Raw genomic sequence first — 19,337 nt, 5'->3', positions numbered from 1 at the left:
CCGTCCATGCCGTCCTCGTCGCCGTCCATGCCGTCCTCGTCGCCGTCCATGCCGTCCTCGTCGCCGTCCATGCCGTCCTCGTCGCCGTCCATGCCGTCCTCGTCACCGTCCATGCCGTCCTCGTCGCCGTCCATGCCGTCCTCGTCGCCGTCCATGTCGTCCTCGTCGCCGTCCATGCCGTCCTCGTCGTCTAGTCGGCACCGTCCATGCCATCTTCGTCGTCTAGTCGGCACCGTCCACGCCGTCCTCGTCGCCGTCCATGCCGTCCTCGTCGCCGTCCATGCCGTCCTCGTCGCCGACCATGTCGTCCTCGTCGTCCAGGCTGCGGTCAGAGGGGCGCTCGTAGGCGCTGTCGAGGGCAGATACGACGACGCCGTCCATGTCGTCCTCGTCGCCGTCCACGCCGTCCTCTTTGTCCAGGCTGCGGTCAGGGGGGCGCTCGTAGGCGCTGTCGAGGGCTGACACGACGTCGCCGTCCCACACCGGCATCTCCGTCGCGATGCCTGCAGTTCAACAACATCAGTTACAATGTAATCAACAACTTGAAACATTGTCGATAATTCAACATGAATAACTAAGAAACATAATAACCGGATATAAATAACGAGCCCTAAATAACTGATATTAAATAAGAAAATATAAAAAAATATAATTATCAACAAATACAGCAAAAAGTAAAGAAGTGAAAATTAATAACAAATGTAACGAAAAGGAAATAAGTGACAGACGACAACCTTCAGAAACCAACCACAAAATAGTTTAATATGAATTAGAGCATAAAGGAGGAGAGAAAAGTAAGAAAGAAGTAATCAATAAGAAATAACTTTGATTTGGTATATAATAGCTATGAAGTGAAGCTATAGTGGAGTGAAGATATATAGTAATTATATATGCGTACTAGTGATAAAATAACACTTTTGTTATTGCAAGTTATTAGAAAAGGAACTGCAAATTTCCTTGGGTACGTTAATAACGAATTGTTAATGTAATTGTGTTGAATATAGTGAAATATCACTTGAATTAATATAATATATAGATCGCGTACCTATAGTCAGACTAAGTGTTCCTTTATTTAGAGTTTACTCATAGCCAAGAACCACCAGACTGTGTGTCAAGAGCTGCAGAGATAACGAGTGAGATAAGACGCTGCATTTATGATCATGGCTCTAATATTATGATCTGACTCATTATTTTTGAACGTGATGATGGTGCGTGTGTTAGATGGTGCAATAATAAAGCAATAAAAGTTTAATGGTGAGTCATCAATTACGAGACGGCTTCAAAAAGTTCGTGGAAACTGGCATAACTGGAAATTCTACGGGAAGAATATGATGCCAATGCAGCAGAAAGATCCTGTATTATTGTTTTATAACTTGTTCTCAAATGGGCCTTTAAATTAACTGTACAAACGCGAGACGCTGTTTTAACCGCAACAGCCTTTCATGCATCATGGCAACTAACGAAATTGTGATCAGGTCAAACATCAGATTCATGGTAAAGCTTGGGTGGAAGAACAGCCAAATCTCTGAATCTCTGAAACAAGTTTATGATGATAGTGCCTAAAATAAATCAGCAATCTACAAATAGCTGTCGTCCCAGAAACGAAAGAAATGAGACCAAAGATGACCCCTGCAGAACCAGGCCACGCACATCAGTTTATGTGGAAAACATTCATGCTGTTCGTGATCTTATTGACTAAGATATTCGAATAACCACCAAATCAGTAGCAGTAGCAACATCTCCGTAGTTTTCGCACACACAATTTTCAGTTAGGCAGTGAGCAAGCTCTCCGCTTGATGGGTTTGAATGTTGTTGCGCCCCAGATATTTTTATGGAAATTTTGAACAAGTGGGTTGAAAACCCTGAATTTTTTCTTAGGCGGATTTTGAGCGGAGATGAAACATAACTCTACCAGTACAATTCCGAAGACAAAACTCAATCGAAGCAGTGGCTGCCCTGGGGTTGAAGTGAGCCAGTCAAAGAAAAATCTGAGCGTTCAAGAGGAAAGGTTATGGTCACTGTTTACTGGGATGCAGAGGGGATCTTTCTAGTCGATTTCCAAAAGGACAAGAAAACGATTACGGCTATTTATTATGAAGACATTTTGTGAAAAGTGTCCAAGAAAATCGCCGAAACGCAATGGAAGAAGCATCGGTGCGACCTCTTCCACAACGGCAATGCACCCTCGCTTGGCGCTCGGCAAACGAGGGCTGAGCTACGCCAAATTTTTCAAGGAAATCATTCGTCATTTATCTTATAGACACGATTTGGGGTCATCTGAAGCAATTTTATTAACAAACCTGAAAAATTCATTGAAAGTTACCCAGCTTTCCACAGTTGAAGCAGCAAAAAGAGCTGCTACAACATGGTTCAAATCGCATGACTCTCAATTCTACACAGATGGACTTAATGGCTGGTATGAGCGTCTACAGAAATATATTGACAGGGCATATGTTGAAACATAAACCTTATGACTTGAACCACTTTGTTTGTTTTTCCACGAACTTTTTGAAGCATCCTCGGAGATTACCAGAGTATTAAAAATTTATGGTAACACAATTACTCACTGGAGTTACTGTATAGGTAATGGTAAGTAGCACATTAACTGACCAGAGTTAATATAAGGTTCTGACACTATTACTCACTCTACTTACCGTATAGGTAATGGTAAGTGGTACATTATATAACCAGAGGTAAGGGTAAGAGAATTACTCACTGGAGTTACCGTAAGGGTAATGGCAAGTAGTACATTATATAACCAAAGGTAATGGTAAGAGAATTACTCACTGAAGTTACCGTATGGGTAATGGCAAGTAGTAATTTATGTAACCAGAGGTAATGGTAAGTGAATTACTCACTGGAGTTACCGTATGGGTAATGGCAAGTAGTACATTATATAACCAGAGGTAATGGTAACACAATTACTCACAGGAGTTACCCTCGAGCCCCAAGACCTGCCTGTAGCCACCATGGCCCCAGGACCCTGAGCAACGTCTGCCCGTCAGGCACACCGCGTCCTGCTGCTCCAGCGACATCGCCGTGTGCACACGGATGTTCGCGCCCTCACACGGGTCCGTGATGCCTGTGATATTCATACCGGTGAATACGGGGCACCGCCAGTCATACATGTGCGACATGCATACAGGTAAATACGGGGCAGTGAAAAGTCCGACATTCATACGGTGAATACGGGGCACCGCCAGGCATACATGTGCGACATGCATACAGGTAAATGCGAGGCAGTGAAAAGTGTGTCATTAATGTTATTACAATACACTATTGTAATGTAGTGTGCCTACAGCCATATATGTTATAATTATTGATATTAAAATGTACTATTACAACGTACTGTGTCATTCAACTGAAGATGTCATCAGTATATAATAATTATAATATGATTATCATATGGTATTATAGGCACGCATGAGTTAAGGTTGATAGCAACATACGATGCAGAGATAAGAGGGGCTTACAATAAAAGATATAGACACACAATTATTTAGGAATAGATGAGTTCAGGTGAATCACCAGTCGAGTGGTGATTCATCGCTTGACTGGTGATTCACTTTGATAACTGAATGAATGAGTTCAAGAATGGACTCACTTTCTGTCCGTTTACTGAGTCAAACTGGGTCAGGATGACCCATATATGGGCGAAAGCTGCATTTGTATTTGCAAGAAGTCTCACTCATTGCTGTGAGTGTAGAAAGTTAACTGATAAGACATCAAAATTAAGTGATAACACAATGCACGTGGATATGACGCTAAGATACGGCCTACGGGGTCGGAAATAAAGCCTAGAGGGGGTTGAGACAATGCCTAAGGGGTTAAGATAAGGTTCAAGGGGGTTAAGACAAAGCACGGAGATAAGATAAGGCGATGTACAAGAGATATCAACTCACCAGAACGTCGAGCATCCATGGATTCAGCGGCTCAAAGCCGACGAAGCGCAAGCGCAGGTCGCGCAGCAGGCGGATGAGCACTTTGATGGTGGAATGGTGAGCGTTCTCCTTGAGCCTGCGACTGCACCATCATTGACAATGTTAAGATGATAGTGGTGAATGATAGTGAAAAGTTGAGGCTTGACTCACAGCACTTTGATGGTGGAATGGTGAGCTGACTGCACCATCATTGACAATGTTAAGATGATAGTGGTGAATGATATTGAAAAGTTGGGGCTTGACTCACAGCACTTTGATGGTGGAATGGTGAGCCATGGATGATAAAGGTCGTGGGTGTGATGCTAATTAATGATACTTATAAGATGAGGAGACGGCGGTTAGTGGCAAGCATTACGATGGATGATGAAGAATAAATGATGGTGTTGATGGATGATGGTGATAATGGATGATGTGATAATGGATGATGGTGATACTAAGATGTTGAATTTGCGTCAGGACGGCGGTTGACGATCGTCGTGTGGATGAAGGTTTACCAAAAATTTCTAAAGTCATGATAATGCTAGTTATGTTGAAGAGCACCATGGTTATGATGACAAAATTATCGGCATCAAAGAAGATGATGCAGAATTATAATCTTCATTAAGCTTAAAACTATTCACTGAACCGACGTTATAAAAGTCGGGGTAATTTCGCAGTCGTCAAGCCAGTATTACTTAGTGTGCTCATAATATTCATGACAAAAAACTTATTAGGGGTAACAATGTTAGCAAAGATAGTTCTGAGTCTAATATGCAATGCCCCATCATCAAACACTGATTATATATTTCTTCACACAAAATTTCTCAAGCGTTATTCGAACAGCCAGAAGATTAATTTCTTCAACTTGAACATTTGAGCAGCGATCACAGATCTCGTCGTGATAGTGAACTGACTCAGCTGATGGTGAGCACCAGCGTGATTATGTGCTGCGATAGTGAACTGACTCAGCTGATGGTGATCACCAGCGTGATTATGTGCTGCTATAGTGATGTGATAGTGAACTGACTCAGCTGATGGATGAGCACCAGCGTGATTAGGAACTACGTGGTGTGGAATTGACTGTTAAACTAAACGCAATGTGCTCTGCATCAAAAATCTTTCCTTTCAGCTTCCAGAATATATAATTTCCCAACTAAATCAACTGCCGTTAATGGAATATTATTTTCCCAACGTTAATTCCATTTTAAATGTTTGTTTTCTAATTACAAGAACATCCATAGTCACGCATAGCAACGATCCTATATCTTAGGTCCTTGATATAGAACGTGAATTTTTACTCAATAAATAACTTGTAGAGCCATTGGGAGCAGCAACCAGCACTGCACCAGTCGCCCTCTGCTAATTAGGAAGCAACTACACCCTCGCCCCTAATTAGATAGCAGTAATTAACGAGCAACTACACCCTCGCCCCTAATTAGATAGCAGTAATCAGCACCGAGATAAGAGAGGTGCGGGCGCCAAGGCACGACCACACGAGATCAGTGCGACGCCTAATTAATGCATAATTGCTGATCAGGTAATTATATGCACATCAAACTACCATCATCAACGTTATTCCATAACTCTTTCTTTAATTATTTTCGACTATTTTATTTATCCATGATTTTCATTTGCAATGAAAGTTCTGGAGTGGCGATGGAAGCAGAAGTATAAACTATAAAAGCGGGCATATTTGTTGGCAGATCAACATCATATGCAATAGTTGCTAATTATGGGGAAATGCAAATACGTCATTATAATTAATGCTTTCTACTATTCTCACAATTATAATTCAATTTTTCCTAAAAAATTTCACGCCCTTTATTATTTCCATCCGAGCACTATCATTTATACAAAAAATGTGCAATTAATCATTAGAATTATCAATCACGCACTATATATTCTCAAGTTGCGTGTTTGCAGAAACTTTATAATAATTCATGCCTTCTCCTTTTACCAAAATTGCAATTCATTTATATCTTAAAGCGTGCACTTTCTTATCTGAATTTCCATCCATGTATTACGTTGTCAAATCGTGGTCTTATCTAATTTAAAGCAATTTAATCTGGTGTCCCTCAATCTCTGTTGTAATGCCCATTTTTTCTACGGCAGGAAAATGATGCTGAAGACCTTACCAGTCCTGGTGGTTCTGCTGCTGGCCGTTCAGACAGGCCAGGGACAATGTCCAGATATCGAAGAAAAATTTTCTGAACATGAGCAATCTTTCAAGCGACTTCATACAAGTTTGTTGTCTACCGCCAAGGAACTGCAGCTTGCGGCGGAACAAATTTCTTCTGCCTTCGGTCTGGACCGGAATAACGACCACGGAGAAGATGACTTCGCTTTCGCCTATAACAATGATGGTTCCGGGGACGACATTCCAGTAGATTCACATGACGGAGGTTCAGGTGATGAGCCTTCATCGCCACAGATCTTTTGGAGAATACCATGAACATGGATGTGTGGAATTTGAGTCAAGAAAACAGAACATGAACCAAGCATCGTCGAATGGTGAACATCCGTAGCGAAGTGTACGAAATTCCACAAGTGGTGGTGGTTTATTGTGATTTTATTCTTAACGTGTGATTAATATGATTATTTTTTAGCAATGCCAGTGGCAACAATGCTGCCAGATGATCCGTCATGTTATTGGTACAGGAACAAGCCATTGCGGCGCCTAATTACCGATAAACGATCAAAATCAAAGTATAAAATCACTCAAGTTTAGGAGTCAAGGAATTATAAGGAAGAAAATGACGCACAATGCAATGCGCACTCGACAACCGAACGCCAACCCAAAAACCGAAAAAATACTTTTGCTATTTTTAGTTTATTTCATTAACATTGAATCCAAGAAATGTACGAGAATAATGCACTCAGAGAAAATAAATGGGTTATTTTGTCCAAATAGTGACTTACTTTCTAAACACACAGCACGAGCAGAGAACGGACGTAGCACTGATACGCCCTCTTACCGGACCAAAGTGAGTCAGGATGACCCACACAAGGCGACAAAGTGAGTCAGGATGACCCACACAAGGCGACAAGTGCAATGCTATTTGCACAAAATCTTGCTCGTTTCTCTGACTGCAGATAATTATTCTTATTTACTATCATTCATTTTAAATATTTGCAATACAAGCCGAGGCTTATATTTCATTGAGTTAGGAAACTTTGTTTCATCAATTCCTGTTGAATTTATCTTGATTTATAGTTTAGAGCCTCCAGCCCCAAGCCTGCATGTAAGCTCACATTGATTAAATTAAATGTATGTTAGACGCTCAGCGATAAGAACTGATTACTTGTTTTACAATCGATATGTTATCATGTGACGTGTGTTGTACGTAATATTCAATATCTGAACAAATAGAATGATTTTAAATGCATAAATAATAGGTTTGAATAAATAGAATAAAGCATAATAGCGAACATTAACTCGTTTTTATTAATCATTTCTTCAGACTTTCTCGGCTCAACTTGGATGCTATGACAACACTATTATCATCAGAGCATAGACAGTAGGAAGTTTGGTATTTCGTTTAGAAATATGATAACATTTACCACGCAATTTATTTCTAAAGAAAGACAAATTTAGAACACATTTTTCCATTGAGAGATAGCGCAAACAGGCGTCGATGTCGCAGTACGTAAATCCTTTCGACTTCCTTTTCCATGACTCATTTGTTTTCAAATCCAATTGTTAGCTTCAGTATATAGCTAGTCTCGTGCAATATGAAAATGACAATGCCGGAGCAGTTTTCACCATCGCAGAAAGGGCAAATACGCATCGGTTACATTCGTGGGGTTTAATTTTCATTGCAATGTAGAGAAAAAACGAAAAGAACAGGATTACCAACCCGCAAGTAATGCAGTGAATTACGTAAAATTGAATAAAAAAGTGTGTTGAATTCTAGGGAGCAACTACACTTAGAATGTCTGTACGTGTTAGACGCGAACGAACATAAGGTAGAGAAAAAATTCTCCCCTATGTTGGGAATCAACTTGCACCTCCAAAACAACTGTAGAAGAATGAATGCTGCGCCAATACAATGAATTTATAAAAATAAAATTTGGATTTTGTTAGCACTTGTAAACATTGGGAAAATATTCTACATCGAGAATTTCTGCCTCGAGTTCAACATCGTCATGCCAATCTCGTCCAATTCGTGGAAGTGGTTCAGACAAATTTAAATCAGGCACCGAATTAAGATAAAGCAAACGGTTAAAAAATCAATATCGCTTCAGCGGTTTTGCCAATATTTGAGGGCATCAACGCCACATCGGTTTGCTAATATTTGAGGGCATCAACGCCACATCGGTTAATTCCTTACTGAGTACAAGCTAGACGCACCTTGTCTATCTGCATGTCCAAATTTAATGGCTCAGATTGCGCAAATATTAACATAATTCCTTACACAATACAAGCTAAGAGTAGACGTGGCTCATATATGTGCTTTTTGCCAGGCTAAACTGGACCCAGACAAGGGCAAAAAAAAGAGTTGCTATTAGGACAAAGTCTTATTATTTCTCTGAGATTTCCTACAGCTAATACAGCAACTTCAACACCCGTGCCATAGCATCACAGAAACAAGCATCATCTTGATGCAATTATGACATCATGTTACAGCATCAATAATTTTTAAATATCTTGTACATCAACTGTAAATAGGTACACTAACAAATGGAACAAGCGTGTGAGGAACAAACGGTGTGTAAATTGTTTACAGTTCATGTACAAGATATTTCAAAATGATTAATACTGTAACAAGATTACGGATGTTCGCGCCCTCACACGGGTCCGTGATGCCTGTGTTATTCATACCGGTCAATACGGGGCACCGCTAGGCATACATGTGCGACATTCATAAAAATAAATATGGGGCAGTGAAAACTCAAAGATTCATGCGGTGAATACGGGTCAGTAAAAACTCCGTCCTCCTATATTTATACGGTGAATACGGGGCAGTGAGCACTGAAACATTCATACGGTTAATGGTGTCACAGTTATTTGTCCAATTTGGCTCATGCTTAAAAGATTCATACGGGTACGAGTTTTGTTATGCACGGTCATCTCCGGAGCAGTTGCTCTGGAAGATGTACAAGTTGTTTGAGTCTTAGTTTTCTTTATAGCAATCCATGGTCAACTTTGTCAAAGACTTTCGCTAGATCCAAAGTTTTGGAGCACCACCCAAAGCCATGCTGATGCACCGCCCTCGACAACTACAAAGCGCCGCTCTCAAAAGACACCGAGAAATGAGCTGAGCTGCCTCAGGCTCGAACCCACGACTCACTCCTTCATTTTCGGTGCCGCCATCACTGCGGTACAGTGTAACGCACATAATCGACAGACACTCTGACACAAACACTAACACAGCACCCACTCAACACAACACACACCAACATAACACACGCCAACACAACACACGCCAACAACACACACCAACACACAACACACACCAACACACAACACACACCAACATATAAGACACACAACACATACCAACACATAAGACACACAACACACACCAACAAATAATGACACAACACACACCAACACACAATACAACACAACACACAACACAACACAGCACAGCACAAGAGACCAGCAGAGCCGGGCAGGAAGAGGCCGGCAGAGAGGAGCTGCAGGACGCGCCTGAAGGCCGCGTTGACGGGCAGCGCCTGGCGGCTGGGGTTGTTCAGGATCGCGTAGTGCGCCTATAGGATAATTAACCTTGATATTATTACAATACACTATTGTAATGTAGTGCGCCTATAGGATATGTCATATGTGTCATTAATATTATTACAATACTGTATTGTAATGTAGTGCGCCTACAGGATATGTGTCATTAATGTTATAACAATACACTATTATAATGTAGTGCGCCTATAGGATATGTGTCATTAATGTTATTACAATACACTATTGTAATGTAGTGCGCCTACAGTCATATATAATATCATTATTGTTATTACAATGTACTATTACAACGTAGAGTGTCATTCAACGTTGAATATGTCATCAATATATAATTATAATATGATTATCATATGGTATTATAGGCACGCACAAGTTAAGGTTGATAGCAACATACGATGCAGAGATAAGAGGGGCTTACAATAAAAGATATAGACACAATACGGGACAAGTGACAACTAGCACGTCAATTATTTAGGAATAGATGAGTCCAGCTGAATCACCAGTCACGGGGTGATTACCACTTGACTGGTGATTCATTTTGAAAAATTAATGAATGAGTCTTAGAATGGGCTCACTTTCTGCCCCTTTTACCGAGTAAAACTGGATCAGGATGACCCATATAAGGGCAAAGCTGTATAAGTTGCTGGGTCTTAGTTTTTTTTCATGGCAATTCATGGTCAACTTTATAGAAAAATAAACTATAGATGCAGAATAACCTAGATGCTATATATAGATTTGGTATATAATAGCTACGAAGGAGCGTCCAATGACATAAGTTTAGTCAACTTAGGAGTTCTCTATTATAAATTTAGTGGTTTTCAGGTATTTGTATAAAGTCTATTGTTTCAGGTATTAGTATAAAGTCTCGCTCATAGCTCTGAGTGTAGCAAGTTGACTGATAAGACATCGAATTAAGTGATAACACAATGCATGTGGATCTGACGCTAAGATACGGCCTACGGGGGCGGAAATAAAGCCTAGAGGGGGTTGAGACAATGCCTAAGGGGTTGAGATAAGGCTCAGGGGGTTAAGACAAGCACGGAGATAAGATAAGGCGATGTACAAGAGATATAAACTTACTAGAAGGTCGAGCATCCATGGATTCAGTGGTTCGAAGCCGACGAAGCGCAAGCGCAGGTCGCGCAGCAGGCGGATCAGCACTTTGATGGTGGAATGGTGAGCGTTCTCCTCGAACCAGCGGCTGCACCATCATTGACAATGTTAAGATGATAGTGGTGAATGATAGTGACATGATAAGGCTTAACTGACAACACTTTGATGGTGGAATGGTGAGCGTTCTCCTCAAACCAGCGACTGCACCATCATTAACAATGTTAAGATGATAGTGGTGAATGATAGTGACATGATAAGGCTTGACTCACAGCACTTTGATGGTGGAATGGTGAGCGTTCTCCTCAAACCAGCGACTGCACCATCATTGACAATGTTAAGATGATAGTGGTGAATGATAGTGAAAAGTTGAGGCTTGACTCACAGCACTTTGATGGTGGAATGGTGAGCCACGGATGATGGAGGTCGTGGGTATGATGGTAATTAACGATAATTAAAAGATAAGGGACGGACGGCGGTTAGTGGCAGGCCTTACGATGGATGATGAAGAATGAATGATAGTATTGATGGATGAGGGTGATAGTGAAATGATGAATTTGCGTCAGTACGGCGGTTGATGATCGTCGTAAGGATGAAGGTTTGCCGAAATTAATTAAAGTCATGATAATGATAGTTATGGTGAAGAGCACCATGGTTATGACAAAATTAGCGGCATCAAAGTGGATGATGCAGAATTATAATTTTTATGAAGCTTAAAACTAATCACTTAACAGGCGTTATGACAATCGCGGTTATTTTGCAGTCCTTACATATTGTGTCCATAACATTCATGATAAAATAACATAACATGGTAACAATGTAAGCAATGATAGTTCTGAATCTAATTTGATATGTACCATTATCAAGCACTGATTATACATTTTTTACACACAAAATCTCTCAATCGTTATTCGAATAGCCAGAAGATTCATTTGTTAATCTTGAACATATGAGCAGAGATCACAGATCTCGTCGCGATAGTGTATAGACTCAGCTGATGGATGAGCACCAGCGTGATTGGGAAATAAGTGGTGTGGAATTGACTGTTAAACAAAACGCGATGTGCTCTGCAGCAAAAATCTTTCCTTTCAGCTTCCAGAATATACAATTTCCCAACTAAATCTACTGCCGTTAATGGACAATATTTTCCCAACATTAATTCCATTTTAAAATGTTTGTTTTATAATTACAAGAACATCCATAGTTACGCTTAGCAACGATCCTATATCTTAGGTCCTTGATATAGAACGTGAATTTTTACTCAATAAATAACTTGTAGAGGCATTAGGAGCAGTAATCAGCACTGCACCCTCGCCCCCTGCTAATTAGGGAGCAGCAATCAGCACTACACCCTCGCCCCCTAATTAGATAGCAGTAATCAGCACCGAGATAAGAGGTGCGGGCGCCAAGACAAGACCACAAACGGACGCCGCTATCGCGACGGCGCGAGATCAGTGCGACGCCTAATTAATGCATAATTGCTGATCAGGTAATTATGCACCTCAAACTACCATCATCAACGTTATTCCCTATCTCCTTGTTTAATTATCTTCGACTTTGTTATTTATCCATGATTTTCATTTGCGATGAAAATTGTGGAGTGGCGATGGAATTTTTATCTGGATTTCCATCCATGTACTACGTTGTCAAATTGTGATCATATTTAATTTCAAGTAATTTAATCTGGTATCCCTCAAACTCTGTTTTAATGCCCATTTTCTTCTACTGCAGGAAAATGATGCTGAAGACCTTGCCAGTCCTGGTAGTTCTGCTGCTGGGCGTTCGGACAAGCCAGGGACAATGTCCAGATATCGCAAAAAAACTTTTTGACCTGGGGCAAACTTTCAAAACTTTCCAGCGACTTCATACAAGTTTATTGTCTACCGCCAAGGAACTGCAGCTTGCAACGGAACAAATTTCTTCCGCCTTAGGTCTGGACCGGAATAATGACCACGGAGATGACTTCAGTTTTGCCCCACCAGGCCACAACCAGCCTATTGGTTCGACAGCAGCTCAAACAACCACGGTGGGTTTACACGGAGCAATAACTTCGGCAACCACGGCAAATGTTCCGGGAGAAAAGGATTCTGAAACTATGGTGGAAATTCCTATAGGAAATAACTATGATGGTTCCGGGGACGATGAGGACATTCCAGTAGATTCACATGACGGAGGTTCAGGTGAAGGGCCTTCATTGCCACAGATCATGTGGAGGAGAATACCATGAACATGGATGTGTGGAATTTGAGTCAAGAAAACAGAACATGAACTAAACATCTCCGAATGTTGAACATCCGTAGCGAAGTGTACGAAATTCCAAAAGTGGTGGTATTTTATTTTGATTTTATTTTTAATGTGCGATCAATATGATTATTTTTATAGCAATTCCAGTGGCAACGATGTCCCCACATGATCCTCCGTATGTTTGGTACAGAAACAAGCCATAGCGACGCCTAATTACCGATAAACGACGATAATTAAATTATAAAATCACTGAAGTTCAGGAGTCTGTCAAGGAATTATAATGAAGAGAATGCCGCACAATGCGAGGCGCCCTCGACAACCGAACGCGAACCCAAAAAACGGAAAAAAATCAGTTTTTGGTTTATTTCATTATTGTTGAATTCTTGAAGCGCTAAGTACGTCAAATCAAGGGATCTACGAGAATAATGCAATCAGAAAATGAATGGCTCAAATTGTCCAAATAGTGACTCACTTTCTCAACACACAGCACGAGCAGAGAACGGACGTAACACAGAAACGCCCTCTTGCCGCACCTAAGTGAGTCAGGATGACCCACACAAGGCGATAAGTCCAGTGCTATTTGGACAAAGTCTTGCTCGTTTCTCCGACTGCATGTAATTGTCCCTATTTTCCTTCATAGATTTTAAATATTTTCACTACAAGCAGAAGCGTATATTTCATAGAGTTATGAAACTTTGTTTCATTAATTTGAGGTGTTGAATTTATCTTGATTTATAGTTTAGAGGCCTCTAGCCCCAAGCCTACATGTAAGCTCAGCTTTGATTAAATTAAATGTATGTTGGAAACTCAGCGATAAGAATTGATTACTTGTTTTACAATCGATATCTTATCTTGTGACGTGTGTTGTACGTATATTCAATATCCGAACAAATAGAATGATTTTAGATATCTAAATAATAGGTTTGAATAAATAGAATAAATCATAAAAAACGAACATAAACATTTTCTTATTAATCCTTTCTTCAGACTTTCCCGACGCAACTTGGAAGCTATGATAACACTATTATCATCAGAGCATAGACAGTAGAAAGTTTGGTCTTCCGTTCAAAAATATGATAACTTTTATACCACGCAATTTACTTCTAAAGAAAGACAAATTTAGACCCAATTTTTCCATTGAAAGATAGCGCACACAGGCGTCGATGTCGCAGTACGTAAATACTTTCGACTTACTTTTTCACGTTTCATTTGTACTGAAATCAAGTGAAATTAGTTTCAGTATCTAGACTCGTGCAATGTGGAAATGCCAATGCCGGAGCAGTTTCCACCATCGCAGAAAGACCAAATCCGCATCTGTTTCATTTGTGGTGTTTAATTGTCTTTACAATGTAGGAAAAAGACGAAAAGAACCGGATTACCAACGCGCAAGTTATTCACTGAATTATGTGAAATCGAATAAAAAAAGTATGCTAAATGCAACACTTCGAATGTCCGTACGTATGAGACGCGAACGAACGTAAGGCAGTGAAAAAAGTCTCCCCATGTTGGGAATCAACTTGCACCTCCAAAACAACTGGAAAAAATGAATGCTGCGTCAATAAAAGGAATAAATTAAAATAAAATTTGGATTTTGTTAGCACATGTAAACATTGGAAAAAAATCGGCATCGTGAATTTCTGCCTCGAGTTCACCATCGTTATGCCAATTCGTAAAATTCGTGGAAGTGGTTCAGAAAAATTTAAATCAGGCACAGAATAAAGCTAAAGCAAACTGTCAAAATCGATGCCGCTTCAGCGGGTTTGCCAATATTTGAGGGCAGAAACGATACATCGGTTTGCCAATATTTGAGGGCGTCAACGCCACATCGGTTTGCCAATATTTGAGGGCTGCCACCTCAGGACATCGTTAGCCGGGCGACGCTAGGTCAGTTCTACGTTGCGACACGCCATTGCCAGGTATACCTAGTTAATGTAGCGTCTGTTGCATCTAGTCTATATAGCATCTAGGTTATGTTGCAGCTATTTTATTTTGTATCTAGTTTATGTTGCATCTAGTTCATGTTGCATCTAGGATATGTTGCATCTAGTCCATGTTGCATCTAGTCCATGTTGTATCTAGTCCATGTTGCATCTAGTTCATGTTGCACCCAGTTTATGTTACATCTAGAATATTACAGAATAGAATAGAAGTGTCGGCACTGAAGAAATAGGCCCATGGCCTGTTGCCGATTCTTGTACTTTTCGTGCCTTGATTAACAAGGGATGCGGCCTTTGGAATCCGATCTTTCCATAACTGACGATTATGTTGCATCTAGTTTATATGCACTTAGTTCATGTTTCGCCTAGTTTATGTTTCACCTAGTTTATGTTGCATTTATGTTGCACCTAGTTTATGTTGCACCTAGTTTATGTTGCACCTAGTTTATGTTTCACCTAGTTTATGTTGCACCTAGTTTATGTTGCACCTAGTTTATGTTGCACCTAGTTTATGTTGCACCTAGTTTATGTTGCACCTAGTTTATGTTGCACCTAGTTTATATTGCATCTAGTTCATGTTGCATCAATTTCTATTCGCTTCTCTTGCAAGCGAATAATCGAAAAATGACTTCAGGGTTCTCACATATGATGGATTGGACCTACTCACTCAACTGTGTTCAAATATTGATGTGAAGTTAAATTCAACAATTACGATTTGAGACACAAATTAAATTTTTTAAAGGGTTGAAGCTTGTGATTAGTAAAGCCCTAATTTATGGAGACAAATTTATAACGCACTTCACTACGCTAAATAGAAAAAAATTAGCTTTATAAGCCATGGTCTATTTTCTTCCAAGTTCAAATTTTTCTCATTATAATAAGAATTTTTTCGTGGAAGATGATGTATCTTCATCATGCTCTCAAATACAAAACAATTTTATTATCCCTTGAGCTTTTAAAAATTTACGATTTGCTTTATCGCGTTGTTTTCACTTTGGTCAGAATGAAGATGATGCTGAAGACCTGGTCAATGCTGATCCTTTTGTTCCTATGCGTTCGGACAAGTCAGGGACAATGTCAGGGTATCGAAGAAAAACTTTCTGAACTTGAGAAAACTTTCGAGCGACTTCGTACAAGTTTCTTATCTCATGTCTCGGAACTGAAGCTCGTGAAGGAACAAGTTTCTTCGGTCTTGGATTTAGTTAAACCAAGTGACACCGGAAAAGAAGACTTCACCACCTTTATCACTACTAGCCCCACCCCAATCCCCACCTCCACCATTCCTAGTGTCGTCAGTACCGAAAAGGTTCCAACTAAAGTAGAAACTCCCGAAAGAGTCGATGACGAAGAAGGGTCCGGCGAAGACGGAGGGTCAGGAGACGACGATGAAGGCAGTGGTGGCTCCGGAGATATCAAAAGCTTGAACGATGACGAGGACTTTTCGGAATATGCCGACGACGAAGGCAGCAGCGGGTCCGGAGACGGTAAAGATACCAAAAGCCTGGACACTGACGATGACGATGGCGAGTACTTTTCAGAATATGCTGACGAAGGCAGTAGCGGGTCCGGAGACGATAAAGATACCAAAAGCTTGGACGATGACGATGGCGAGTACTTTTCAGAATATGCTGACGACGAAGGCAGTAGCGGGTCCGGGAACGATAAAGATACCAAAAGCTTGAACACCGACGATGATGAAGACTTCTCAGAGTATGCTGACGAGGGTTCGGGTTCAGGGCATGGTTCGTTGAAGGCACTTTACAGGCGACCTATCGTTTTTGCCAAGTTGTAAATGAACCCCAGAAACTGATTGGGTCGTCTAAATAGTGATACACTTCCTGCACGTAGCACTGATACAACCTTTTACCGGGCCAAAATGCGTCAGGATGACCGACACAAGGGGCAAAAAGTGCATTTCTATTCAGATAAAGACCCACACATTTTTCTGTGTGAACCTAGAGGCACGAAAAATACCAACCTGAGCATCGGCGATAATCTCGGACGGGATGAAGCTTTCAGTAACAAATGATCGAAGCAAATGTCAAAAAATTCTAATTTCTGATGAATTATTCGAATTATTATGAATTAAAGAATATGAATGACTGACTGTGAAGAGGTGAGAATAAAGGAAAAGTGCGAGGGATTAGTTCGCAAGAGTGAATATAGAGGGAAAACTATGTAATGTGATGATTAAGCAGTGAGTACATAAGTAGGATTAGTAAAAAGAAAAAAATCTGAGGGAAGCGTATAGGAGAAGTGAATGAAAGATGAGTATGAAGAAGTGAATTAATGGATTTGTTATGTAGTGTAGCGAGGAGTGTTCAAGTAGCAAGTAGCTAGTCTAATACGATAACAGAACCATCATTGTCATTTATATAGTAGGGTTGCAATTTTATTTCGTCGAATTAAATCAATTTGTGATGCGTTTGTGAACCAGCCCACCGAATTCATGACATTTAAATTTCAGAGTTTAAAATTTCTTTAGTAAGTCACTGCGCGCTCGCGTAGCCACATTTTTACCATGCGGTGCGGACTCGACTTTTTCTGTTGTGTCGTTTCTAAGGTTTAAGGAGTTTGCCGACTTACTTTGTATTCATATAAATGTAAGCTAAGCAGCTTAGCAATAAGGATTCACTGCTTTTGTTGCTACTGATAAGTTTGATATAGAAACTTAATGATGAGCTTTACCTAGAAACCTCGAGGGAAGCTCGATCTAGAAAGCGAGGGAAAAGCTCGATCTAGAGAGCGAAGGAAAAGCTCGATCAAGAAAGCGAGGGAAAAGCTCGATCAAGAAAGCGAGGGAAAAGCTCGATCTAGAAACCGAGGGAAAAGCCCGATCTAGAAACCGAGGGAAAAGCTCGATCTAGAAAGCGAGGGAAAAGCTCGATCTAGAAAGCGAGGGAAAAGCTCGATCTAGAAATCGAGGGATAAGCTCGATCTAGAAACAGAGGGAAAAGCTCGATCTATAAAGCGAGGGATAAGCTCGATCTAGAAAGCGAGGGATAAGCTCGATAAAGAAAGCGAGGGATAAGCTCGATCTAGAAAGCGAGGGATAAGCTCGATGCCAGGTGGTACAGCACTTGTCCCAGCCATGACCCACTTGTCCCAGCCATGACCCACCTGTGCCGTATAGCTGCTGCAGGTGGTACAGCACTTGTCCCAGTCATGACCCACCCATGCCGTATAGCTGCCAGGTGGTACAGCACTTGTCCCAGACATGACCCACTTGTCCCAGCCATGACCCACCTATGCCGTATAGCCGCCAGGTGTGACTGCAGGATCTTGTAGTCGAGGTGTCTGTCAGGGTCGAGCTGCTGCAGGTGCTGGTGCAGCGTCGTGATCAGCACGCGCACGCTCGCCTCGCCGTTGCTCACCTCGAACCCGCGGTCGTCAGGCAGCATCGACATCACCAGCGCTGCACAAGGTTCAACATAAGTTAAATTCAATACACATATTTGTTCAACGCAGTTTTGTTCAACGTAATGTTGAATTCAACACACAGTTTTGTTCAACGCAGTTTTGTTCAGCACACAGTTTTGTTCAACACACAGTTTTGTTCAACACACAGTTTTGTTCAACACACAGTTTTGTTCAACACACAGTTTTGCTCAACTCTATTATGGTTTCAGCTCAATTTTGTTGGGTTCAGCATATGTTGGGTTCAATATATGTAATTTTTTATTCAACTCAGTGCCTGCTTTAGAAAGGCAATTTCAATAAGCTTCAGGCCACAACATGAACAAGGAACACAACTTCGAGATCAGTTCTTAATTCAAAACATTTAGCAGAGTTGAATAAAAAATCAGCTCACTATCGTAATGTTTTTTTGGGCCGCGGAATTCAGGAAAATAAAGACCCATCAAAAAATATATCACACCAATAATTATGAACATATCCATAAATAAATGAAAGAGTTAAGAAGCATTTACGAGAACAAGCGTGGGCCGGTGATGGATATAAGGTCTTAAAAGAAATCAACATTGATGAGTTGATTTTATCAATAGAACGGTAAATCATCATTATTTCAACATCATCTGCCTTGTGTGGAAGGCCCTCAATGTAAATTCATAATGAAAACCATCCTACATATAGATAAAAAGCGTTCATAATATTTTTCCAGGGTATAGAATAATAATATTATAGCTGAACTGCTGTATGATGAGAATGCCAACACTGATGATGATAATGATTCTAATCAACAGTGAATATATCAATGATAATGTCTATCTTACAATCACCAGGTTCATGCAGCTTGAGCATCTCGAGCAGCTTCTTGGCCAGGACCTGTACGGCCTCCCTCGTCGGGTGTGTCTTCAGGATGACGATGACATCAGCGACGTTGTGGCCCGTCACCATCGTCCCCTTCTTGTACGACCCGATCTGGCGTACCTCGTCTATCTGCATTCCCAAAATTATTGGCTCAGA

The 19,337-nt window shown here is 40.8% G+C and overlaps 3 protein-coding genes across 7 annotated transcripts; 2 read left to right on the top strand and 1 right to left on the bottom strand.

The window, feature by feature from the left end:
* Positions 1-222: 222 nt before the first annotated feature.
* Positions 223-19,310, bottom strand: LOC108671682 (interleukin enhancer-binding factor 2 homolog; the record flags this gene model as incomplete). Its single annotated transcript, XM_018159253.1, is given in 6 exon segments — positions 223-503; positions 2,930-3,082; positions 9,524-9,635; positions 10,702-10,822; positions 18,159-18,327; positions 19,145-19,310. Coding segments are annotated over 6 exon segments (1,002 nt in total), but the record flags the coding sequence as incomplete, so codon positions are not given.
* On the top strand, positions 3,922-6,866 carry LOC125178510. 3 transcript variants are annotated; one of them, XR_007156930.1, is made up of 3 exons: positions 3,922-3,998; positions 5,237-5,457; positions 6,033-6,866. XR_007156930.1 is itself a non-coding variant. In XM_047882409.1 (2 exons), the coding sequence occupies exons 1-2, from the start codon at positions 3,976-3,978 to the stop codon at positions 6,370-6,372; spliced, it is 363 nt and encodes a 120-aa protein (XP_047738365.1). In that variant the 5' UTR covers positions 3,930-3,975; the 3' UTR covers positions 6,373-6,866. The 3 variants fall into 3 exon arrangements, 1 of the variants encoding a protein (XP_047738365.1); XM_047882409.1 differs by lacking the exon at positions 5,237-5,457 and having other exon boundaries at positions 3,930-3,998; XR_007156929.1 differs by lacking the exon at positions 3,922-3,998 and having other exon boundaries at positions 5,029-5,457.
* Positions 14,832-17,807, top strand: LOC108671684 (secreted acidic protein 1A-like). 3 transcript variants are annotated; one of them, XM_047882408.1, is made up of 3 exons: positions 14,832-14,891; positions 15,915-16,375; positions 16,466-17,807. In XM_047882408.1, exons 2-3 carry the CDS (start codon positions 15,916-15,918, stop codon positions 16,702-16,704), a joined length of 699 nt encoding a protein of 232 aa, XP_047738364.1. In that variant the 5' UTR covers positions 14,832-14,891; position 15,915; the 3' UTR covers positions 16,705-17,807. The 3 variants fall into 3 exon arrangements, with proteins under 3 accessions (XP_047738364.1, XP_018014745.1, XP_018014744.1); XM_018159256.2 differs by having other exon boundaries at positions 15,915-16,422; positions 16,507-17,807; XM_018159255.2 differs by having other exon boundaries at positions 15,915-17,807.
* Positions 19,311-19,337: the final 27 nt, after the last annotated feature.

The sequence above is a fragment of the Hyalella azteca genome, unplaced genomic scaffold (assembly GCF_000764305.2).
Source record: "Hyalella azteca isolate HAZT.00-mixed unplaced genomic scaffold, Hazt_2.0.2 contig10342, whole genome shotgun sequence".
Lineage (NCBI taxonomy): Eukaryota > Metazoa > Arthropoda > Malacostraca > Amphipoda > Hyalellidae > Hyalella > Hyalella azteca.
The sequence above is the reverse complement of the archived record's forward strand: the minus strand, read 5'-3'. Positions and strand labels throughout refer to the sequence as shown.